General features: G+C 38.8%; 1 protein-coding gene across 1 annotated transcript; it reads left to right on the forward strand.

The window, feature by feature from the left end:
* Window positions 1-8,593: 8,593 nt before the first annotated feature.
* LOC122659534 (probable indole-3-pyruvate monooxygenase YUCCA10) lies at window positions 8,594-26,731 on the forward strand. The gene is made up of 4 exons (XM_043854638.1): window positions 8,594-9,222; window positions 9,438-9,671; window positions 10,533-10,634; window positions 26,720-26,731. Exons 1-4 carry the CDS (start codon window positions 8,611-8,613, stop codon window positions 26,729-26,731), a joined length of 960 nt encoding a protein of 319 aa, XP_043710573.1. The 5' UTR covers window positions 8,594-8,610.
* Window positions 26,732-27,506: the final 775 nt, after the last annotated feature.

Here is a 27,506-nt window from a genome sequence, read left to right on the forward strand (position 1 = left end):
TAGCTTTTTATAGTGAGGTTGATAGAAATGGTAGACCACACTATAATTAAAAGTTCAATGACATCATATACATAATTGTTTTTATTGTTTATTTTGTTATATTTGGTCCACATCGATGATTATAATATTAACATATCCATGTCTTTTAAATAAATCATAAAAAATTTTAATAGAGAAAATAAGAAAAAAACAAGAGACCTATACGATGCTCATGTAGAATGGAATCTCTCACAACATGCGAATGGGAGTAGGAGTAGGGACACTACAAGGTTTGTATATAAGTGGCCCACATGTTAGAAATGAGAGAGAGATTGTCAGAGGGCCGGTAATATGTACCACCTTTTCCCAATAAGAAAATACAAAAAGTAAGTGACACAGTAAAAGATAGTTAGGTTGGCTAGATATTGTTCTAGCACAAATGGCCCTCGGATCCATAAGGTTGAAGATAAGGAGAATTTCAATTTTTGATATATTTAAAGCTGAAGATTTCAAACCCTAAAACTCCTGTTGCGTCAGGAAACGATGCCGGAGCGCTCTGTTCCTGTAAGATAGAGTTAGCAGAGAGGACCGGGCTGTGCCGACAATTTCACTCCGATGCTTAAGTCAGGATCCTTAGTAACACATGAGAATAATTGAATTCAAATGATCATGGATGGATGTTACCTCCCTATTTATGGACGATCGTGGGCAGAATCATGCCCTAATAGGACTACAGAGTTCTCGGAGTGGAGTGAGTGAGTTTTGGGGATAACGTTTATCCCCTGACTTCCCTCGCTCCTGATTAGGCGCAATATGGCGATAATCTCGGGCCACGTTGGTTTGTGGCAAGTTTTTGATTAGCTGGGTGAAGTATCGAGGTCGTCCTTCCTTGGTACGAGTTGGGTTGCTAATACTTGGGAGTCATCGTAGCGATCCCTCGTAATGGCACGAGCTCTGTCCTTGCGCATGCGCTTAACGAGGTCTGTCATCCACCATGCCTCGCCTACGTCGAACTTAGCCAGCTCGCACCTGGCCTTTGTGGCCACAGCTCGTTCCACGTGCACACGTCAGGTCTCCATTGATGGAGGAGATCTCCTGTCATATCAAGACCTTATATAATAGGTCAACTACAATTCAAAATTAAAAAAAAAGGCTAAAGTTTAAAATTCAAATATTGCATCAAAATTCAAATTTCAAAACTTTGACAGGATTTTTCACCTTTGAAATGCGCCCAAACAACCAAAAAACGCATACTACAGTACCGTAGGCTAGAACTATGAAGAGCTGCTCGAGATCTTCAATTTGATATAGGATTTGCCCCATTTCGCTCTAATACCTCCGACCACTCTGGGTGGACTTCTGCTAGTCCAACCGGCTCAAATAGTCATCTGATATCTCCTCTACACCAGTAAGACAAGCCACCAACTATGGATTGAGGTATTGGTATTGGCTTGGCCAGATCAGCATGGTATCGATCGAGGCCGATACTAATTCTGGTACAAGAATCGGTATCGGATCCAGATCACAAGTACTTTAGTTTTTGGTGAGTTTTTTTTTTTTCACCAATAAATCTATAAGAAATTGTTTTGTAAATTATTTTTAAGATTTTTATGTTTTTATTGTAAGCTTGTTTCTTGAAGGTTATTGAAGCCCGTCTAAGAAGAGAGACTCATATTTCGAAGATTCAATTTGATTTTATGCCAGGTAGATCCACGACAGAAGCTATCTATCTACTGAGAAGACTCATGGAAAGAAGTAGAGCTAGCAAAAAAGATCGTTATATGGTCTTTATTGACCTGGAGAACACAGAGGGGTTCGACAGAAAAACAGTCGTTTCAATCCAATCCATTTTTGGGGTCCGAAAAAGACAAAAAAAGAGATGTCAGTGACCTAGCACGACAAAGCACTCAGGTAGGAAAGGGCCATAGCCCAACCAATTGATTTACTTTTTACCAACTTGATGTTGAAAAATCCATGACCTAGAAATTCATTTAAAAAATGTTGGTATCTCAACGGGTTGGTTTGGCCAATAGAGGACCTAGAAAGCCTATGGCATAATCCCTAGAGATATACTCCGACATGTTCTTGTGAAGAAGGGGGTGTTGAGTAATTATATAGAGGTAATTAAAGATATGTATGAGGGTGTGGCGACTAGTGTGAAATCTATGGAAAACTAGGACAATGAATTTCCAATTACAGTTGGGTTATATCAAGTATCAACCCTAACTCCTTATTTGTTTGCACTTATCTTGGATGAGTTAACCAAGAACATCCAAGACGAGGAACCGTGGTGTATGCTCTTCACCGATGATATCGTTTTGGTGGATGAGACAAAAGAATAGATTAACTCTAAGTTAGAATTGTGGAGATCGACCTTGAATTATTTTACTTAATTTGCTCTAAATGGATCCATGTAGCCGACCCCATTTATTTGGGATAAGGTTGAGTTTGTTGTTATTGTCGTTGTTATATTGTAAGTTTGTTTCTTATTTTGTCCATTATTTCACTAAAATTGGTATTTTTTCACTTTTCTCGTTTTTTTTTTTTTCTTCAAATTCTTTAATATTCAACATCTTCTTTTTTTTTTTTTGTTTGTTTTTTGATCGATCCAAGCCGATTCGAGGATGATCCCTCAAATTAGCAAATTTTTTTTTTTTTTTGCTTTTTGGCCAATTTAAGTCTATCCGGATCGGTATCCGATCGATATGGGTAGAGGATACCAATACCTCAAATCTTCAATCCCTGCCACCAAGTAAATCAGGATCTACATACGGTTAGTTGATGACAAGTGCCTTTTTGTTTTTTACTTCCATAAATATTCATCCATGCACTCTTAAGTTTTAGTGGGAGTTTGGAACCTCTGCATATACGCTTAGAGAATGGCAAGTGTCCTTTCACTTTCATAAATACCTTTTTAACTATTTTAAATGATAGTACATAGGACATTTGTAATCCGCCAATCGATGGTGAAATGTGTATGTACATACATACAAAGGAACTCAACTCAAATTAATGACGAGAATGGTTTGAGGAATTGGTATTAGTGCCTCTTTGGTATCATTTTTTTTTTTTTTTGACACAAACATTTTTACAAGTGTTTGATACAATTTATGACCCTATTTCTATATACAAAACATCAAAACAATTGAAAACACCCCCAAAATGATGGATTATGGCCAAATTCTATTTTTCCTTCATTTTTTCACTCTTTAATGAGCATGTGATCATTTGACTCATATATGAGGGGTAAAATAGATATTTGGTCGTTAAAATAGAAAAGGCTAAGTCCCTTCTTGTCATGCCCCCATCCCAACAAGGGATAAAATACATTATAAGGGGTGACTAGGACAACGCTTGTCATCCTACTAAGCTGCCAGGATCACTGACACAGTGTCCCAACGCACAGTCATAACTAATATTAAAACAATATAATATCAGAGTGCGGAAAGGAAAATATTACATTCCAAATGATCAGTAGTTTTGCGGAAGCGTATAAAATCAATAGTTACAAGATGATCAAAGCCTCGATGATAAATACTGTAGTTAATCCATTTTTCATTACCATCTAATAATGATTAACAAGGGTATAACAGTAAATGTTTTTACATGGGCCTACGCCCTAAAATAAACAAAAGGGGAACAAGTCCCTAGAATTCTCACGGCCCGTAGGCGCAATGCGTCACAAGGACACCCATTGCCATGTTCCTCTAACACGACTTAGGCTCCTCCGTACTGCATCATAATCTAAAAATTGTGTACACGAGGGGGTTAGCTCTCCACTGAGCCAGTGAGGGGATGGGGATGCACAAACACACAATTCACATAGTCCAATGATGCATGCATATGTTAAGTAAATTTTCCACCTAACATCACAACTAAGTCAGAGGTATATGCTACTGTGACAACTCGGGAGACACTGTGGGTCACTTAACTTATCGCCACAATGAAACCTCAATTGTCACCTGGGACCTACGCCGATCGAAGTCTCCAAGACCACTCAGTGGCAGACCCCTGATAACCAATACTACCATGACTGGCCTCTCCCACCTCCACAGAATCCGGTGTACTGATTACCCAACACCTAAACCCCTGTTGGTAAGGGTCGTAGCATAAGGGTGTAAAATCCTAGCCACAACTACATGCAAGTCCTATCGTCCCGAGAGGTAATCCGGGCGCATCAACTTTTCATCCGGTTTAGTGCCCGGTTACCAAGACTGGCACGGCGCATACTGATTCAACATGACATTCAACATAATTTCTTCATAAATATATATAGTATCAGGTTCCGACACCAGCACCCACCAAGACCGAGACCCATCAAAGCATCTCCGATTAACATCATAACATTCATATATAAAAGTATGCAATATGCGCAAGCATGCTTAATAATTTATAATGATGACATAATATACAATGCAATAATAATATCAAGCCCAAACAACCAAACCCACTCACAACGTATACGCCAAGCACCAAGATTATCAGTTGTCGTCTCGATCAAGCAATAAGCCACAAGATGAATATATTAACCTAAACAAAGAGTGAAATAAGGTTAAACGAGCGAAGGGAAAGGATCCCCAAAAGGTCTCCCAAAATCACTTAAGTATAAGGTTTCAGAAACAAAGCGGTTGCAGGAGTGGTTTCATGCCCAAATTCTGCAACCACATGTAAATCCTAGGAAACCAGGGGTTCGGTGACAGTTTTAGTCAAGGTCGGTTGCAGATGTGATTTCAGAAAACTGAAACCGAGTGTAAATCCTAGGAAACCAGGGGTTCGGGACGTTTTAGTCAAGGTCGGTTCAGGATGTGGTTTCGTAAAAGCGAAACCGAGTGTAAATCCGAGCTTCACGGGGCCTTCTGGGAAGGTAATTTCAGGGTGGTTTCTTGCAGGTCTAAAACCACATGTAAATCCTAGCTAACCAGGGGCTTAGGAAGGTCTCTGCCAAGGGTGGTTGCAGGTGTGGTTTCTCAGGTCTGAAACCACATGTAAAACCACATACCTGCAGAATCGAAAATTGAAAGGTTTCTCACTATGGATTCATTTTCCAAGGGGTTTAAAGGTAGGGAGGCTTCAAGAAAGCTTCCTCCTAGGTCCATTAGGGTTCTAAGACCTCATTAGGTCCATGTAATCCCATGGATTTAAGAGGGAAAACAAAGAGAACCTAAATTAGGACATAATAGGGTAGAAACCTTAAATTTCTTAAATGGAAAGAGATTACTTAGGCTTAGGGCTTGTAATGGAGTGAAATAACTCCACCATAGTCTAGGTTTAGAGGTTCCATCGATTCATTGGGTTCCAAGAGAACCTTAGGTCGAATTTCTCCCATTTCCCAAACCTCAAAACTCAAAATAGATGAAGAGATGTGGGTTTCAATGGCTTACCTCCCCAATGTAGAAAAGCTCCACGTAGAGGACTCCACAAGGTGAGGTTCCAAGCCTTCAACCAAGCTTTTCCATTCCTCCTTCTCCTTTTCTCCTTCCTTCTTTCTTCTTTCCTTCTTTCTTCTTTCTTCTTTCTCCTTTCTCTCCTCTTTCTCTCCTCCACGATTTAGGTTAGATGGGAGAAGAAATGAAAATGAATGCTTCTCCCCCCCCTTTGTCTTATTTATAGAAAATGGGCTTGGGTCCTTTAAGTTAAATGGGTCAAATAGCTAAATGGGTACTTTAAGTTAAATGGGTCAAATAGCTAAATGGATGGATCCAAGATAAATGGGTCATTAGGCCAAATGGATAGTTTAAGTTAAATGGGTCAAGAGGGCTTAATGGGTTGACCCATGGTCTTATTTAGGGTAAACGAATGGGTTAACCCATCTTTGGGTCAAATAGAATCAAATGGGCCCTCAAGTTGAATGGGCCTCTTAACTAAATGGGTTTGCCCACAGGTTTCAAATAGAAAAGAACCCACTTGGGGATGGGTCCATCCACCATGGGATTATAAGCCCATCACACGCTCCCTTAAATAAGTGGGACCCACAAATAGAATATTCCCAACTCAACTAACATAGCCCGGGCGGTCTAAATCTTGACCCGCACTTCGAGGGCATCGAGGAAAAGGGTAAATAAATAAAATTAAGGGCTAGAACTTACTATTTCCTTTACCATGGGGTGTCAATGGTAAGCCCGTATCATGGTCAATAATTTGTAACTGGGTTTGACCACCAGTGAGAACAGCTCACCAGCACGTGGCAGTGATAACCATACGTCACGGGGAAGAAATAATAATTAATTATGATCCGGAGTGCGGGCATAACACTTCTTCTTTGGAAAATTATCTCCCCAGTTCCTCTAATAGGGGGTGATGGACCCCACCCGGTCAGAGTGTTTGGGCAAAGGTAGGATGGTCATTCCAGTCCCCTCTTGTTAGAGAAACTATGGAACTGGGCCGGGCAGGAAACTGGAGGTGATAAAGATCCCTTCTTCTTCTTCTTCTTGCAACGCCCAAGGGACTCGGGGTTACGATTGGTGGTGGTGGTCGTTGGGTTCCAATAGCCTTGCGCGACTCTGGTAGGTTAAACCACCCCCTTTATCCCTGACCCTCTCCTACGGTCCTACCCCTCAATTCAGGGGGCTGAATGTTCACGTATGTGAGCGATTCACAGCCGTTCAGATGGAACATTCCCACAAAATGGATTCCATCTGAAGGACTGTGAATCGTTCACGTATGCTCACGCACGTGAAGATTCCCTGCACTCTAACCCTTTGATCATGGGAGAAGGTAACTCGTGTCTTGTAGCTCTCGAAGCTGTGAAATCTGCTTCCAACTCATAATTGCGCGCTGTCTCTCTCCTTTTATTAAAAGCTTGGTCCAGTAGTTGCAGGTGAAGATGGGCTCGCTGAAGGTTTCTCCGATGGGGTTCGGGACGTGGGCTTGGGGGAATCAACTACTGTGGGGTTATCAGAAAGAAATGGACGGCGACCTTCAAGCCGTATTCAATCTTGCAGTCGAGAATGGGATCAATTTCTTCGATACAGCAGACTCGTATGGAAATCAATAATGCATTTCCGTTCAATTCAATTATGAGAGCTTGGGGCTTGGGGCTTGGGGCTTGGGTTTTGGATAAGAAATTTATTGAAGCTGTAAGGCCCATCTAACTATATGTGAAGTAAAATGAAGTTTTTCATTGGTAAGGTGATGAAAAATTAATGTTAATGTTAAGGGGGTGTTTGGAAATAAGGTTGATGTAAGCGGTAGGATAGAAACATGACACAGTAGTCTAACTGACGTACTTTGGGAAGAAGGAAAGAGGAGGAGGAGAAGACAGTGGAGTCGATTGGAGTCGCAGGAGGGAGAATGGTTTTGAGGATTTCACAGGTGGGGCGGAGTAGGTTGCAAAGCGTGTGGTTCTGGACAAGATGATGGGTGATGGGGGAATTTCTTCACCTCTACTAAAAATTGTTTACACATAATTATTTTTCCATGTATTTTTTTTATATGTCTAATAGGTACCAAACAGTTTTCACTTTTTTATAAAAAACCTTTTCATTAATGATTTTTTCTTTTAAATAGACCATAAACAAAATGAAAAGTGATATTAAAGAGGCCTTTAGATTAAATTGATCGATTCGTACGGGTATTGGTAGAGATCAATACCGATTTTTATCTGATTCTATATCAGTGTATCGGTACAGACAAGGGTAAAAGTAATAAAAAATAAAGTTTTTTTTTTTTTTTTTTTTTTTAATAAAGAAAACATGATCAATCCAAACCGTTACAAACCGATTCGGATCCGATTGTTGGTGGACACAAGTTAGGTACTTGACCGATATGCCAAAAGCTCCAGAGCTGATGGAACGTATTAAATCAAGTCCTTTAACCTATCCCATACTAGGCTAGCCCAATCTAGCGCCCATACACTAGAGTGGGCCCTATTAGGCACATGACACCACTCTTCCGTAGCCATCGTCCTCGACGACTCTCAGTCTAGGCAGCTTTCACTCTGATGGTAGGTTGCCCTTTCCTAACGGCTTCATTCTGCTCCAGGGTTTTTGCCTGGTGGCAGGTAGCTCTTTCTTGACGGCTTTCACTCTACTTCAGGTAGCAATCTCTTAGGTAGTCCTTTCCATGACTCGAACCCGTGATGTGGTACCCAATTTTGATACCAAATGTTAAGTACTTGACCGATACGCCAAAAGCTCCAAAGCTGATGGTATGCATTAAATCAAGCCTATTAATCTATCCCATACTAGACTGGCTCAATCAACTCCCATACACTAGAATGGGGCCCATTAGACACATAACAAGACATACCATCACCAAACCATTCCTTTGGTGATGGTAGGTGGTCTAGGATCCGAGTCATTCGATCAACTAATTTGCCAACCAAAAATGGAAAAAATATAAAATGAAAACAAAACATAAAATGAAAACAAAACACAAGTGTATTTTTGGGTCCAAAACAAAACAAACACACTGTACAAAAACAATCACATTCAATGAGGCATGGAACAGAGCTTTAATGGTTTAATTGATGGGGATGGATAGTGGGTTTTGAAGACGACAAAGATATTTGCTGCCTTCTTCTCTCTTTAAAAACCAAAGAGTTCTCTCTCTAAGAGATGCACTGAACCAAACATCAAACAGTTGGTTGTTCTCTGAGGGAGTCTTGATCGAGTCTGAGAAGTTAAAGAAAAAATGAAGGAAACAACAGTGATCGTAGCAGGTGCTGGTCCCTGTGGAGTTACAATTTCTGCTTCTTTAAACCTTCAGTCCATCCCTCACATAGTTCTCGAAAGAGATGATATTTTCTGTCCAATGTGGACAAAATTTTCTTACGATCGTCTCCACCTTCACTTAGCCAAAGGGTTCTGTGAGCTTGCCCACATGCCATTCCCTAAGTCTTACCCAACTTATGTTCCAAGAAAGCTATTTGTTCAATACTTGGAAGAGTACATGACCCGGTTCAACGTGAAACCAACTTATAACCGGTCCATAGAGTCTGCAACATATGATAAAGCTGCCGGAAAATGGTTCGTCAAGACGAGGAACCCCAAGACGGATGAGATTGAAGAGTACTGCTCAAGATTTTTTGTTGTGGCCACCGGCGAAACCACCGATCCGTTCGTGCCGGAGATCAAAGGGATGGAGACCTTCACAGGCCAAATCTTGCATTCCACACAGTACAGGACTGGGAAACCTTTCACCAACAAGAGTGTTTTAGTTGTTGGGTGTGGTAATTCTGGCATGGAACTTGCTTATGATCTAACACTCTTTAATGCTAAGACCTCCATCGTTGTTCGACACCCGGTATAGTGTTTTCAAATTTTCATTTTAATTTTCATTGATCGTCTTACCTCTGCCCGAGTGTCTTGTCCGAGCAAGGTCAGGCAGTCATTGCTCGTGACCCTATGTCTGTGCAACACAGGCAGGACAGGGCAAAGCACCATAGAAGATCTGTGTTGATGTGATTTCTGTGATTCTTCTTCTTTTTTAATGTTTTGTTTGATTTATTTGGTGTGCAGATCTACATTATAACCCGGTGGATGGGTTATATAGCGTTAGTGTTGTTCCCACGTTTGCCCTTTGCCTTGGTGGATGCATTAGTTGCCCTAATGAGCAGGTTGTGGTTTGGTGATATGAGCAAGTATGGGATCGAGAAGCCAACAGAAGGTCCTTATGAAAGGAAAGAAAAGTATGGCAGGTTTCCAATTATCGACGTCGGCACCGCCGCTAAGATTAAGTCCGGCGAGATTCAAGTATACTTCCTTGTTCACAATGTTATTATTATTTATAGGGAAAAGGCTTTCTCGCCCTTAGATGTACATAGTCATGTGCAAAATGACCGATGCACCCCTGGTCCTTTCTGCCTTTTCAGGGGGTGCGTCAGTCATTTCGCGTATGGCTGTGTCTAGGTGCAAGTACACGTCGTGCTGCACAACTGTTCCTTTTCCTCATTAATTATTTTTAAACGTTGTTTTGGGTATAAGTCGTGCTACGCAGACACAACAAGGTGTGCAATGACCACCTTACCCCCACTCGGGCAAGGGTAAGTCGGTCATTGCATGACTCACTATGCCTGAGCACACAACGTAGGACGGGCAGCCCGACAGTAGAGGATCTGGATACCAGTGTACCTTGCTTGTGCAGAGAACCCTCTCTCATATTTAAATAATGGAAAAAGATTCCCGCACCCATAAGTGTGTGGATGCTTTCCCATGTGCTGTCACATCTTGATCACGTGGGTCTTGCATTAACACTTTCTCTCCTTTGACCATGTGGGTCTTCCAATACGGTGTCTATATGAGGGATCTGGCTCTCCTCCAGCTGTGGCGGGAGTTGGAGGATCCAACCCAGCCAAAACAGGGGGGTTTAGTCATTTCAAGGGGGGCCTGCCTGTGAAATGACCTGAATACCCCTCATTTGGCTGGGCTGGATCCTCTAGCTCTTGCCACGGCTGGAGGAGAACCGAATTGTTATATGAGTGCTTTCGCACCATGATTGATGTAGGATAAGAGATTTTTCTCACATATTAGATTCATTTGAGTCTTTTTGTTCCCATTGTTGATGTTGTTGCTATTGGTGCTGGTGTAAACTTAAATTCAATAATGGTTAAACAGGTTTTACCAGGAATATCATGCATAAATGGTGATGAAGTGCTCTTCACAAATGGCAAGTCCTATCATTATGATGTGATTGTAATGGCTGACGGGATTCAGAACGTCAGGATGAATCTTGTTGTTAAGTTTTAAGGCTCAAGGTAACACTTTTAGTATATCGTAACATATTTTCTTAGGATGAATCTTGTTGTAACTAGATTTGTGTAGTGAGTTTTTAACATTCTTTTGATCGTCCCTTGTGTTATTCCTAAAATTTCTTTAAGTTAGGGGTTAAAAAAAAAAAAAAGATTTTAAAAAATTATTTGAAAATGTCTTATGGTTGTCATTCTCAAGAACTTTCATTGTCTTGCACATTTTTTTTACACGTGAAATAATATGATTTTATCCTCGTTGAAGGAAAAAGTGTATTTATATACTAAAAAGGCAAAAAAGTAAGATTACAACAAGATTTTCCTTTTTCTTATGTCTCCATAAATATGCCTCATATTTTACTTATTGACCTACTACAAAAAATTGTTGGGGTAGGTGTATATGTTGGCAAGGATGGTCATTTAGATGATGATTGGTAGGATCCAATTTCTCTAAAGAGTGGATACAAAGATTCCTTGCCCTTACTATTGTTGGATGGGACTCCCAAGTCCCAAGGGCAAGGACTCCATGGGTACATGATACTTTTGCCTAATAATAATGCTTGTCTTGTTCAGGATGATTTTGGCCTTATCGGTGAGGATGGGCATGCCAAGGAAAGAGCACCTAAACTTTACTGGAAGGGGAAGAATGGCCTGTATTGTGCTGGGATTGCAAGGAAAGGTTTGATTGGAGCTGGCCCAGAAGGTGTATACATAGCTAATGATATCAAGAAATTATTGTAAAGGCCACCAGTTGCAAGGAATTTTCTTTAGTAATTATCTTCAAATATTGCTAAAAATGAGCATAACTATGAAAAAAATTTAAAACAAATCTGAAAAGAGTGGTTGGATTTGTTTTTGTATGCTCAAACTTATGTATGTTGAATCAATTATCATCCAGTGTTGAGTAATGCCACCTTGTTGGATTTGTTGTATCCATCAAACCTAATTTAATGTTAAATAATGTTATTTTACATTATATATTATCTGAGTGTTTACTTATATATTAAGTCATTCACAACTAGGGACAAAATTGGACATTTAGTTCACATTGCTATCACATGTGTGCGAGTAGGAATGAAGATTCCAAATACAAGTGTGAGTATGGCCTCCCATGTTGACAGTGTAGGGAGATTTCCTATCGTACACCAATCAAGATGTGGGAAATGGTTTCTTCTATTAGAGACCTACATGGTCAGGGAGGAGACAGTGTGTTAGAGGGGACTTACATGGCTAGGATGTGAGAGGGCAGGGTTTAGCATCCCCATACTATTGGCGTGTAAGGAGGGGTTACCCCCTCCTTCGCCTGATACTGCTGGTGTACACGAGCGTTAGAGGGAATCCTCTCCCTTGAAAAGATTATGCATTATTAGTAATTTATTTTCTAAGAGTTTTATAAATTCTTTTCATGTTCAATTACTTGATTAGATTCTTTGTATATGTTCCAATGGATAAGGGTGCTGACAATAATAATTTTCATACCTGTAGATCCGTTACGTGATAAAAAATGGAGGGATTTAATTGTAAATATTCTATTTGTTTGGGGCATAACTATTATATCTATTTTTAGGTAGCGTTAAGTGTCATTATATTTATTCTAGAAATAAAGATCTACACATATAGAGAAGCTTAAGCAGAATTACTTAACAAGATTCTACCTCTTCACTTGTTTAACAAGACAGGAAGCTAAGAGTTTAAGAAGCTTTAAGAGACTTTCTAGTCTCTATAAAAAAGAGAGGGAGAGATTAGATGCAGTAGTCTTGTTATCCCCTCTTTCTCTCTCCTCGGTTTAGGGCTGTTGATCTTCTTCTCCTTAGATTGTGAACCTATCTTAAGATTTGTGTTCTCTAAGAGAATTTCTACTTGTGAATCAACAAGGCTCTGTATGGCAAGGTTAAAAACAAATAAATATTTCTGGTATTTCTGTATTTTGTTGGAACCGAAATAGAACAAATCTTGTATGTGTTGGGTAATTGTATTACAATTCCTTACAAATAATTGAAATAACACGAATTGCAATACAATAGATTAAGCAGTAGAAACTAGGCTTGATCTTTGACTGAAATAAGAAGACCAAAGCTTGGATTTGATGTAGAACCACACCCGCAACAACTTGAACAAGCTTGAGGTTGAGTCACACTTGTGGTGCTGCCTTTAAGGTAATTGATGCCTCCTACTGCCAATGAGTGTTTTGCACTACTACCCCAAGATAAAACAACCTCCAACTAGAAGATGAAGCAGTCCTTCTAGTCCCTTGAAGGAGCCAAGAGCTTCAACACAGTAACCCTCTAACACACTTAGAAGAAAAGAGAGAGAGAGAGCGAATAATACTCTTAGTGATTGCTAAGTATGGGCATGAACATGTATTCAAAGATGTCTCTTACAAAGCAATTGGTTGGGTTTATATAGGCCCAAGACCAATCCTTGCACTCCCTTGGAATTCCCAAGAATAACCATCCACTTATGACTAAATTAAAGAATAAGATTTATGGACATGAATTGGAGGTTAATTCCAAATTCATGGTCATTCCCCACTAAGGGTAATGAATGACCTTAAAATTCATTCATTCTCTACTAAGACCATAAATGCCTTAAAACCCCATAAATGGTCATTCTCCACTAAGGACCATAAAGGCCTTAATACCCCATAAAGGGAGAGACATCACCTATGACCATGAATTGAGAAATCAATCTCATTCAATATCCTTAATCCACCTTCCCACTCATGATAGTGACCATGAATAGACTTTAGGGTACCCATAGAATATTACAACCTTTGGAATTACTTCTTTGATCACATGGGTCCCACACCATAACAAAGCAATCAAAATATTTTGAAACTTAAAATAAAATAAAATATATATTAAATATATTTTAAATCTAACAATCCTCCACAAGTTTTAAAACGACACGAGACACATATGCTGTGACTGAATTAGACACTATTGGACACATTATTGTAGGTGTCTTCCGAACTTGAACCTACACTAGGTCTAATGGACCGAACTACAGAGTAGAGATGGAGTCAGACTCCTTGAACCTTTTCTCATTGGTGTAGCTGACCGTCCCATCAACCATATCCCATAGGTCGACTCTTGCGCTACCCATCATAAAATCACTTTGGACTTTTGAACCGGCCATATCCTTTATCTTGAACTCGTGAATGTTTTAGAGAACTCGCCTATAAGTTCTCATCGACGGCGGCCACACCCCCTACATTCACTTAGGTTAGTCCTTGGTGTGCACCACAACTGACACACCCCCACATTTCCTAAGATTAGACTAATTAAGAGCTTTACCGCTCAATCTCTTTCTTTGTGGTAGTACTACTTTCACCATCTACAGCTTGAAATGAATATTTATACAAATAGTAGTACAAAACCGGTCAATCGATGATTTTGTTTGTACCCCTTGAACCTAATTCAGGCATTTAGCCTCTTCACATTGGTAGGGTGTCCATCACATGACCTATGGATTAGGCATTAATCCCATTCCTGTAGATGCACTACACAAGTTCTTGATAGACATATGCTTTGTGAACATGTCAGTTTGGTTACTTTCTGACTTCACATAATCGATAGCTATCATTTCTTCATTTATGTACTGTCTCACAAGGTTGTGTCTGAGGCGTATGTGCCTCCTCTTACCATTGTATATCCGGTTCTTGGCTAGATGTATAGCCGCTTGGTTATCACAATGTAGTGATACCGATGGCGCCGGTTTTTACCACAATGGAATATCCGTCATTAAGTTTCTAAGTCATTCGACTTCCGTTCTTGCCTTTTCCAAGGCTATGAACTCAGCTTCCATGGTAGAGTCTGTCCCACAAGATTGCTTTGTGGACTTTCATGAGATTGCACCGCCTGCTAGTATAAACACATATCTAATAGTAGCTAAGGACTCTTTTGTATCCAAAATCCAATTTGCATCACAATACCCTTCCAAAACCGCTGGTTTACCACTATAGTTTATAGTGCCCTTTAGGTACCTTAGTAACCTATCAAACGCGCTCCAATGTTCCTTACTTGGATTGTGAGTATGTTGACTCAACTTTCCTATCGCAAGGGCAATATTTGGACGTGTACAATTCATTAGATATGTGTTCGAACCAATAATTTGAGCATATCTTTTTTTATTCACTGGTTCACTTAGGTTCCTTTTCAAGTGACACCCCATATCAAAAGGTGTTTTAACTGCTGAAACTTCATGGTACCCATACTTTTTAAGTATGTTTTCTGCATAACGGGCTTGGGATAATGAAATATGATTTCCTTGCTTGGTGATTTTGATCCCAAGGATCATATCAGCCTCTCCTAAGTCTTTTGTATCGAAACTAGACATCAAAAGTTTCTTAGCTTGATTAACCATTTCCAAGTTTGTTTCCATTATAAGCATATCATCTACATATAGTAGTATGAATACACCCCTACCACCATGAAACCTGCTATATAAGCATCTTTCAGCGTCGTTTACAACGAACCCATTTGAAATTAGAACCTTGTCTAATTTTTCATGCCATTGCTTCGGTGCTTGCTTCAATCCATATAAGGATTTCCGAAGTTTCCAAACCTTTCGCTCTTGGTCAATTACAACACAACCTTTTGGTTGCTTTATGTAAATTTTCTCCTCTAAGTCCCCATTAAGAAATGCTATTTTCACATCCATTTGATGGATGACAAGGTTATATATTAACGCCATTGCCAACATAACCCTTATCGTGGCAATTCTAGACACCGGGGTAAATGTGTCAAAGTAATCAATATTAGGCTTTTGCCTAAAACCTTTGACAACGAGTCTAGCCTTGAAACGATCAAGTGACCCATCACTTTTTAATTTCTTTCAAAATATCCACTTGGTTTTCAAAGTTTTGGACCCGAATGGCAAATCCACCAATTCCCAAGTGTTATTCGCCAAGATTGAATCTAGTTCACTCTTTATTGTCTCTTTCCAAAAGACGGCATCCAATGATGTAATAGCCTCTTTGTATGTAAGAGGATCCTTGTTTACTAAATAGACAAGCCACTCATCATCTGTATATTTGGATCTTTTGAGTCGCTTGCTCATCCTAGGCCGACTTTCGTCATCATTACTCAATTCTTAATTGGTAACCTTTTCATTTGACTCAATTTCCCCATTAGTCAATTGACTATCATTACTTATAGGTAAGATGGACTTAAAGGGAAATAAATTTTCAAAAAACTCAACGTCTCTTGATTCTATGATGCTATTTGGTTCAATAACATCATCCATGACTTTGATCACCATGAACTGGTATGCCGTACTATTTGTAGCATAACCCAAAAACACACAATCACATGTTTTTTGTCCTAATTTTCTTTTCTTGGAATCCGATAACAACACCTTAGCCAAATAACCCCAAACCCGTAGATGTTTTAGACTTGGTTTCGTACCAAATCATTTCTCAAATGGAACCATACCAGTCTTGCTATAGAGTTCATCATCTCTTTAAGAGACCTATTTTTCCTTTCGGCAATCCCATTTGATTCTGGTTGGTATGGAGCGGTTGTTTCATGGATAATTCTATTTTCCTCACAAAACTTATCAAGGTTAAAGTACTCAGCTCCTCTATCGGTTCTAAGTCTTTTAACCTTTTTACCAAGTTGATTTTCAACTTCCATTTTGTAAGACATAAACGCCTTTCCGGCCTCATCATTTGATTTGAGTAAATATACCATGGTATATCTAGAGTGGTCATCTATGAAAGTTATGGCATAGTTGTTTCCTCCCTTAGACTCATATGACTTGTAGTCACATAAGTCACTATGGATTAATTCCAAGAGATCACTCTTCCTATCTATAGTCTTGTGAGGATTTTTTGTTAACTTTGCCTCTACATAAGTTATACACTTGTTCACGGGGGGTTCCACCTTATCGGTGATCATGCCTAACTTGCATAGTTTGGTGATATATTTCACACTACTATGACCCAACCTACCATGCCACAAATCAAAAAAGTTAGAAGAGACAATCATGTAAGCAGAAGAAGTACTAGTTTTCTCAATTACAATATTTCCAACACTTAGTACAAACAACCCCTCACTAAGGTATCCCTTCCCCACAAAAACATTATTTTTAGTGATAATCGCCTTATCATTTTTAAAAGCCAATTTTATTCCTACTTTATTAAGCAAAGGAACTGAAATTAAATTGCGCCTAATATCCGGCACATGAAGAACATTGGTGAGAACCATAGTCTTCCTTGAAGTGAGTTTCAAAGTCACTTTTTCTTTTCCCATAACAGGAGCACTTTGGAAATTCCCCATAAATACCTTTTTATCCTTTGTATTCATGGAATAAGAGGAAAACATCTTCAGATCACCACAAATATGTCTTGTGGCACCGGTATCCAATACCCAATCTTTTATTTTTTCAACCAAATTTACTTCTGTGACCATAGCAATAAAGACGTTGTCTTCAACTAGGTTCAGCTTTTCAGAATTTTTCTTCCTGAACCGACAATCTTTCTTGAAGTGTCCTAGCTTACCACACACAAAACAAGTAAGTTTCTTCTTTTTGAAAGAATGCTCATCATTGTCTTGACGATTCTTCCTTTTCTTGTTTTGTTTATTGGTCTCTACCAAGTTCGCTTTTAGGCGTCTTTCCCCAAGGTCTTTTTCACCCTTGTCCTTATGCCGGTTCTTCTCCTCAATTTTGATCCTTACAATCAATTGGTCTAGAGTCAACTTCGTCTTCTTGTGTTTCATAGACGCCTTAAAGGCATCCCAAGAAGATGAAAGCTTTTCAATCAAGGCACCGATCACAAATTCTTCCTGTAGAACCATCTTTTCCTTTGTTAGCTTTTCAACCAAAATTTAAAATTGATCAATTTGGTTTGAGACGGTGTCACTATCTGTCATAGCAAAGTTTAGAAAGTTAGCCACCAAGTACTTCCTTGAACCAGCATCCTCAAGAGAGTACTTTTTTACCAACATATTCCAAATCGAACATGCATACTCCAAAGAACTATACACATGGTATAGGTCATTTGATAATGCATTCAAAATCCAATTCTTGCACTGGTAATCCGCTTGAATCCAAGTCACCCTTTTGCCCTCATTTTCAGGGTCATTATTTTTTTCCGGCATGGGTTCAGTCAAAGCAAATACCACCCCAATTTGGGCTAATGCAAACAACATCATTTGCCTCCATCGTTTGAAGTTTTGACCTCCAAACTGTTCGATCTTGTCAAATTCAGAGATAATCCTCATCTTACCCAAATCCGGGATAAGCTCCGTCACCGACGGGATAACATTGGTGGGAATTGAGTCAATGGTAGGAAAAAGAAGAATCTTCTTACCATTGCGGCTAACAGGAACTCCGTCTTCTTGGTTGTTGATTGCTCCTTCAATACTTGTGTTTGAAGGATTTCCTTCATTGGCAGCTCCATCAGCGGTGTTGTTGTTCGAAGCATCACCATTGTTGCTTACAACTCCAAGATTAGCCATGAGATCTTATAATATCAATTACCTTAAATTTGTTGGGTAATTGTATTACAATTTCTTATAAATAATTGAAACAACACGAATTACAATACAATAGATTAAGCAGTACAAATTAGGCTTGACCTTTGACTGAAATGAGAAGACCAAAGCTTGGATTTGATGTAGAACCACACTCACAACAACTTGAACAAACTTGAGGTTGAGTCACACTTGTGGTGCTGCCTTTAAGGTAATTGATGCCTCCTACTGCCAAGGAGTGTTCTGCACCACTACCCCAAGATAAAACAACCTCCAACTAGAAGATGAAATAGTCCTTCTAGTCCCTTGAAGGAGCCAAGAGTTTTAACACAGCAACCCTCTAACACACTTAGAAGAAAAGAGAGAGAGAGAAAATAATACTCTTAGTGATTGCTAAGTATGAGCATGAACATGTATCCAAAGATGTCTCTTACAAAGCAATTGGTTGGGTTTATATAGGCCCAAGACCAATCATTGCACTCCCTTAGAATTCTCAAGAATAACCATCCACTTATGACCAAATTGAAGAATAAGATTTATGGACATGAATTGGAGGTTAATTCCAAATTCATGGTCATTCCCCACTAAGGGTCATAAATGACTTTAAAATTCATTCATTCTCCACTACGACCATAAAGACCTTAAAACCCCATAAATGGTCATTCTCCACTAAGGACCATAAATGCCTTAATACCCCATAACGGGAGAGACATCACCTATGGCCATGAATTGAGAAATTAATCTCATTCAATATCCTTGACCCACCTTCCCACTCATGATAGTGACCATGAATAGACTTTAGGGTACCCATAGAATGTTACAACCTTTGAAATTACTTCTTTGATCACATGGGTCCCACACCATAACAAAGCAATCAAAACATTTTGAAACTTAAAATAAAATAAAATATATATTAAATATATTTTAAATCTAACAGTATGTGTCACCCAATCTGTTTTTTTATTTTCTTTTAAAGCGAACTGGATGTTAAAAACAATTTTGAGAAACACAAAAAAGTTGTGTTAAAAAATAGAAACACAAATTGAGACGCGCGATGACTGAACATATGATATTCACAAACTTTGCTCGTGACTCTCAAAGCTCTCGACCTTAGATGCTTTCATCTCCTCTTGTGAACTACTCCACCACTCAATCACAACGAAGGAACGCCTGCATTAGAAGGAACTCCTTCGCACTCCTCTAGCCATTGTTGTTCTTGCTAAGGATCCTAGGTATGTAGAACTCCTCTTGTGAACTCCTTTGAACTCCTCCATCACCACTTGATTGCAGCGAAGGAACGTCAGAGTGGAATTCGAAGGACCTCCTCAAAGGTATGAGTTTGGGGAAAATTTCTCACTCAAAGGTAGCTCAACCCCAAATTTACCTTCTCAAATTTCAGGTAAATGTTTTGTTTATGTGAACTCTTTTTCTTGTTTTAAACTATTGCTTTGCTTTTCATCGATTTGATGCCTTGAAATTTGAGGAATGGATGTTAGGGTTTTTTTTAAAAAAAAATAAGATATTGCTTTACCTTTGGTGTTGTGGCGCTACAAGGATTTGACCTTATACATTTAAATGTTAAGTTCTTATGTTTTTCGCGATTGAATTAGTCTAAGTTTACTGTTGTTTCTTCATCGATCTCTTGATTATGATCTAAGGGAAGAACAATTTAGTTCTCGCTCTCACGTGTAAGCCAATGGGTAATTAGAATGCCTAATATTCTCATTGTTTCTAAAGATTTAATCAAAAAATTGTTTAAAGTGCAATTGATAGCTCACATCATGTTGGATTTGGAGATCTAAAATATTATAAAATGGATGTTTCACATTGTGGTAGACTTTGATGAGCTATTAGATTTTGTTTTAACATTTCCGTTGGCCCTCATTTGTGTCTACATACCCAACCACATCGATTCTCTTGTTTAGAAAGCAACAAAGTGTTTGATGGGATGCTCTGGTACTGTCTAGAATGACATATTCCATTACAGGAGATGTTAGTGCTCCTCAAGAAACTCATCAACCAGTAATGTTTGATTGGGAAGGGTTGTCGCGTTTGATTCATTTTGTAGAATGACAAATTCCACTATTGTAATAATTTTATTTTCTTATGGGAAAGTCTAAAGATTAGGAACTCATGATCTTTGCTTACCAAGGCATGATCCATTATGGGGCTGCGAAAGGGTCAGGTTGGGCTGTGTCGGGGAGAAAATTATGAATTTTATGTAAAATAATAGTATAATAAAATATAGAGTAAACATCTAGTAGACCCCCTGAGGTTTGTTGACCTATCTTGTAGCCCCCCTAGGAACTAAAACCTTATGAACCCAGAGAACAGACGGAAAACTCGTTCCATTATAGTCCACAGTTAAGTGATGATGTCATCATTTTATATCCCAAAAATACCCTTGTACATGTTTAATGAAAAAATTAAAAAGTGGAATTTACATTTATATCCTTATATCATCTTCAACCTTAGCAAAGAAGACCGTTGTAGGAGTTGCAGGCGATCTGATTAAGAGCTTGTCTATTTAATAGCATCTGTCCATGTGAAATCTGGAGCTAATCTATATTAACATCATTTACCCCATGTGAAATCTAAAGTTCCTTTATGTCAGCTTCATCCCTACGTTAAATCCGAAACTCTGACTTCTCTCTCCGGTCACTGAAATTCCGATCACTAAATTTCAGCGACAGAAGAGTCTTTAAGGTGAGTAAAGTAAACCCCTTAACCTCTATTATTCCTGGAACTTGGTTGTTTATTTTGTTCACCTCATCACATCAACCGTAAGAGAAGAGAATGGAACCCTAGGTTGGTTATAATTTTCCCTAACTGAGAAAGAATTTTTTTTTCCTGGTTAATATTCCCTTCTCATTCCAGATTTTTGAATTTGTCCCACTTTGATTCCATCGACTAGAGTGAAAAATTGGAACTCTTGACACTTATTTTTGAATTTTTTCCACTATTGCAGATAAGAATGGCCTCAGCTTCTAGTACAAACAGTACCTCAAGTTATATCAAATTTGAGAACAAGAAATGCCACTGTGGACGTAGAGCTATAGTAAAGATATCGGAATCGAAGAAAAATCCAGGAAGGCTATACTACAAATGTGAAGTGGATGGCTGTAACTTTTGAAAATGGGTGTACCCAAATGATGCTCCAATAAGGTCAGCTCCGTTGATAGAGTCGGCAAGGAACAACCCTGTTGCTAACAACCCTGTGGTTGGTGGAAGTGAAAATGAACAGTTCCAATTGAAGAGCACAGTGAATCAAATGCACAAGATGCTTGTTGTAATGATGTTTGCTGTTCAATTTATATTAGTGTTGTTTGTTATTAACTTTGTAGTGATGATTGTAAAATAATAGATGGAAGTTGTATTCCATTTTGTTTGATGTTCTATGGATTGGAGTCTGGTTGATTGTCAAAGATGAAAATAAATAATAGGTGGTAGATCCCCTCCCAACATCTGAATCCCTTCAAAGGTTTTAAAAACATCAAAACAAGTCCATGAATGAAGAGTAGTCCACACTTCAGGACTACATAGCTAATCCCCTATTCTCTTATGGCTACTATCATCCAATGCCATGTGAAGAGAATATAAAGGGCTACAACACTTCCCCACTACACTCAAGAACATCTAAAACCATAATCTTCACTTCGTAAGCCATGGTTCCTCTACAACAACAACAACAAGAACACCAACAACACCTAACAACAAGAACACCACCAAATAGGAGCCAAGCTTCACACCTCAAAACCAAAATGGATTTGGCCTCTATGGGTCATGGCTCAGAGCAATTCTCACCCAACTCAGTCAATGATGCTTACTACACTCCTACCAACTTCCCTGAGAAGACCAGCACCACCACCACCAAGCAACAGCTACAGCAGCAAGCAAGCTGAAGCAGCAGTAGCAAGCAAGCTGCAGCAGCAGTAATAGCAAGCAAGCAAGCTGCAACAACAACAACAAGCAAGCTGCAGCAGCATCAATAGCAAGTAAGCAAGCTGCAACAAAGAATGGCAAGCAAGAAAGCAAAGAATAACAAGAAGCAAGTCAAGAAGCAGATAGAAGAATGTGCAAGAGTAGCAAAGAACCAGCAAAGAGAAGAAGCAAGCAAGCAATGCAATGAAAAGCAAGTAACAAATCCTAGGCATATGCACATTAATATCCCTATTGAAAATAACTTAAAATTAAAACCATACTAATATGCATTCAATCCCATGGGAGCACTTGATTTAACAGCATTTATCACACCAAAGTGTTAATACAAATTATGAAAAAAAGAGTCAAACTTCCAAAGTACCACAACCAATCCAAAGTACATAATACAAACACAACATCCACTTCAAAGTCATAATACAAACAACTCCAATAAAATTCACTACAGCACAACACTAAACTAAATAAAAGAAAGTCTCAGTTCTTCTTCTTTGCTGTCTTTCTCTTTGCTCTAATCTTTGTTGCGGCTGCATCCATTTTGGCTCGTGTCCTTGCTTGGCTACTCTTCACAGTGGTAGCTGAAGAAGACTATGACCTGTTCACTCTCTGAGAGTTGCTGATATCACCCTGACTCATATTATCATGAGTTCTCTAAATAAGCAATAAATATATATGTTTAGTTAAACATGCAAATACAAGTGTTACAGGTATATATTAAAGCATAAATAGTTATAGTTATACCTTCACACCAACAGTCTGACTAGTAGATGCCCTATTGACCTTTACTGGAGGTCCCTTACATTTTCTCTTATTATGACCTACCATGTTGCATCTGCTACATCTGAGGCTTGTTGATCTCTGACTGGATTCCCCAGTAGGTGCTTCATCAGGATCTTTTCTCCTACTTTTTGGTGGTCTACCTTAAATCCTCCTCAGCCTTGGAGGCTGAACCACACCAACAGGACCATCTTCTCTCAAATCAGTCAGATCATCTAGATGATGGATCATCTCCCTATATGCTTCCATGTATTTGTCCACGGTGTAATATGCATCACAGTAGTCTTCAATTTGATACCTCTTCATTACAATTGTTGATGCAGCATGCTTGCAAGGTAGTCCAGTGACATCCCAAACTTTACAAGTACATGACCATTGTCTCAATTTTACCACAAACCTTCTTCCAGTAAGATCTATTACCTCAAATTCATCATCAGCACCACCATGACTAATGCAATCCCTTGATGCTTCCTAGATTTTGATTATTTTCTTCCTCACCATTAGTGTAAGTGTACCCTGGAAGCTTTGACCCTTTTGAAACTTATGATACATTTCATCCAAGATTTTCAATCTAAGGGTATCAATTAAGGTGAGAATGGGTTTTGTCCTAATGGTTGATACCCATTGGTTAAATGACACTAACATGTTGTTGGTAATATGGTCACTCTTTGCTCCAGTATCAAAAGCATGTCTAGCCCACATACTTTTAAGATCTTTCATCAACCACTCATATGCTGTATTATCCATGGTTTTGATGGCATTCATTGCACTTTCAAACTGATTCACAGTACATACTGAAGATGCAATCCAAAAGTGTTTTCTAAATGCATCACCTGTATATTTTTTCTTAAAATTCTGATAGAGATGGCGACTACAACACCTAATGTAGGCATTAGGGAAGATTGAAGCAATAGCATCTGCTAGACCCTACAAACATAAACATGCATTTTATATATCAATTACATATTATTAATACATTATTAAGCAATTGACATGATTTAATAAGAAAGTATAGTACACACCTTTTGTTTGTCTGACATGAAAGTCAATATCCTATTAGCATCATCCGGGTCTATGATATCATGTAACAAATTCAGAAAAAACAACCAACTTTCTTTGTACTCAACCACCACTACAGCATATGCAACAGGGAACATCCCTTTGTTCCCATCCATTGATATTGCAGACAATAGCACTCCACCATACCTGCCCTTGAGGTGGCATTCATCAAGACCTATAAATGGTCTGCAGCCCTTCAAGAAACCCTTTCACATGCTCTGAAACAAATAAAAACTCTCAAAAACACAGGATTGACTGTGTTCAACTCATACACTTGGCTACTCTTATACTCTATTATGAATTTACTCCCAGGGTCTTTCTCCAGAACCAATCCACCATATACAGGTAACCGAGCATAGGATTTTGAATAGCTACCTTCATTGATTTCTTGAGCAATCCTACGTGCCCTGTACACCCGTTGGTAAGGAAGTTGAATATGATATTTCTGAAGCAGAAACTCATTAATGGTAGTGGGTTTCATTTCATGATCAACCTTGATAAGAGGAGCAATTTTTTTCCCAACCCAACGAATTGTAGCATGCTTGATTCACTGTTTTCGTTCACATATGTGCTTACTTTCATAAGACTTTATCTTGTATGTCACACCATCAACAATGGGTGATGCATGGATTCTCTAAATACAACCCTCTGCTGCACATTCAACAGTTACTCTAGTTCTCTCATTTCTCTTGAATTGCATTTGAAACCCCTCTTGCACCATAAAATCTTGGAGGGCAACCCTGAACTTGGTCACCTTATCAAATACCTGACCTAACTGCAATTTCACTTTTCCTTCATCTTCATTTACATCTATATTGGAAAACTGTCCATAAAATTCTTCAGAATCATACCCATCTAAACCATCATCACTCATATCTTCTTCTATTTCATATTCTACATCATCTTCATCACTCGAACTATCTTCTTTTTCACTTTCTTCATCCCATTCATTGTCACTATTATGTGCCCATTCATCATCAGTACCATCACTCTGGCTACCAACATCAACATCTTTTGTCAAACCCATTCTGGTACATGCTACTTTCTCAGCAACCTCATAATTATCCTTCAACCCCATGGGAGTTGCATCAGTTCTATTAGGGCTCCCTGTATATCTAATGGCAACACTACTAGCCCTTAAATTATCATTACCAGCAGGCTTAGCATTAGCAGTAGCAGCAGCAGTCCCATTACCACTACAAGTGGCACTAATAGTAGCCCTAAATACAACTGGACCCCTTCTCACTGGTTGTTTTTCCCTTCTAGCTGACCGAGGTTGTTCTCTATAAACAATGTGATTGGGGTGCCCATTGATTGTATACACTCCTTCAATGTCAGACAGGCTATGTTCCAGATCATAAACAAACAATCTAATTGTATTCACCCTAAAGTCATCATATATGTTATAGACCTCTGCATCATTTGTTAACAATTTTTCATCATTATTCGGGAGTATAGCTTTCACCTTAAAGGTCACATCATGTCCTGTAGGGACATGTTTGATTACTCCATTGTATATGTCCGAGATTATGTCCAAGTAGCCATATGTATCCTTGTCAATAAATTTTGTGTCCTTTACCATTCCAATTGTACTCAACTTCATGTAACACAGACATTGCTGTACAATTGACAAAGTGAGCCCAAATATGCCTCTTGCAATTCTGCAAAGCACAAACCATATATAACTAGATACTCTACAACTTTTAATCTAAGCTTACAACATTTATTCAAATTGTACTTTTGGACAATCCAATCAGTACAAAAAGACCAATTATAAAAAATTTCAATCTAAGTCAAAATTTAGCCGTTTCATGCTTTTATCCATTGCCTTGGTCATTTTCTAATGGCGGTAAATATAATAAGAAGCCACCTGGGAAAAGAATCAAGTACTAATAATCATCCAATGAGGCTAATTAGTTTTTCAAGGATCCCTATAAGCCTACTACTTTCGCACTTTGCAATACTAGGACAACAACTACAAATGTTTCACCTAAGATGCTAAATTGATTTACAGGTTTGTCTAGCCTGTTTAGTATTTAACCAGATACGGCCTTGGGGAACCAACACAAAGCAGAGAAATTTTCAGCACCGAAGCTCCAAAGATCCTTCCGTTAGCAATCCTGAATGTTGAAAAATGGCCCAAAATTTCCTTGCTTTTGGATTTTAAGCATGAAACTAGTGTCACTTAACAATAAGAAGCTCAGTGATGTTAAATAAAAAATAACTGTAAAATTACTTTCATTAGATTGAAAGATAATTGTCAAACCCATTCTGGTACAGAATCAAGTAAAAGCTCACAGAGAAATGTAATAGAGCATCATACTGAAATAGAATGAGAGAGTGAGAGAGAGACAGAGTACCTTAGTGGATGGTGGAAGAGGGGACACAGAGCGAGAGAGAAATAGAAAGAACTGAGGCTCGAGGAAGTCGCAGTATAATGGTGGTCCTTCACAGTCCTTAAGTGAACGAAACAATAGAGGTGAAGAAGAAGATGGCAGTGGTCCTTCATAGTCCTTCCTCATGGCAGTGGTGACAACGGCGGTGCACAACAGAGGAAGAGATGAAGAAGATGATGGCAATGGTGAAAACGGCGTTGTTCTCTTTCAAACCTAACAGAGGAAGAAGAGAAAGAAGAGTAAAGAGGAAAGATGATGGATTAGGGATTAGGAGAAGGGTAATTTGGACTTTTACCTTTTTATGGCTTGCTGACATCATCCATTCACCCGTTTTCTATAACGGAACGAGTTTTCCATCCGTTTTCTGGGTCTATAAGTAAGGTTTTAGTTCCTCGGGGGGCTACAAGATAGGTCAATAAACCTCAGGGGCTCTTCTAGATGTTTACTCTAAAATATATTATACCATTTCTTATCTTTATATCAAGGTTCTAAAACTCGGGTTTCGACCAGCCAGAAATCGAGTTCGTCTCGATTTCGACCATATCTCGGTCGAAACCTGGGATTTTTTTCCATTGATGGAGAAACCAAGGTTTCGACCCCAAAACAAGGTTTTTTAGGTCTGATTTTTTGCAGGTTGCCTATTTTTCACATATTAAACACAATCCATGAATTACATTCACCAAAAAATCACTAAAAATAGTACTTGTGGTTATTGACCCAAGTTTACTAACGTACGCGCTGATACAATACAGACACTAAAATGGTATTATAAATTTATAATTAGTTCACATAATTATAAAGTACTTGAACCATGAATAATACATTGAATCCAAATAAAACATTAAGATGCCCCTCTTCAATTCCATGTGGAGTTTCTTAGTGGGTCTAATCCACGGGCAGCGTACCACTTAAGATTGCGAAGCCGTTCCTCTGAATGCACAACATACTTATCCCATGACATGTTATGAGACCAATTGGTCTGATAGTCCATTACCAATTGGAAAAAGAAAAGCACAGGGTTGGAATTTAATGTCAAACTCTTTATTGATCTCCCTAGCCCACCTGAGAAGCTTTTTGTCATACAAGGAGATACCTCCATAAACACTGCTCTCCTCCTTGAAATGATCCTCTTTTCAAGATCTATGAACCCCCCCCCCCCCAAAAAAAAGAAGCAAAATCAACAAAACAACATAG

This window comes from Telopea speciosissima, chromosome 4 (assembly GCF_018873765.1).
Source record: "Telopea speciosissima isolate NSW1024214 ecotype Mountain lineage chromosome 4, Tspe_v1, whole genome shotgun sequence".
Lineage (NCBI taxonomy): Eukaryota > Viridiplantae > Streptophyta > Magnoliopsida > Proteales > Proteaceae > Telopea > Telopea speciosissima.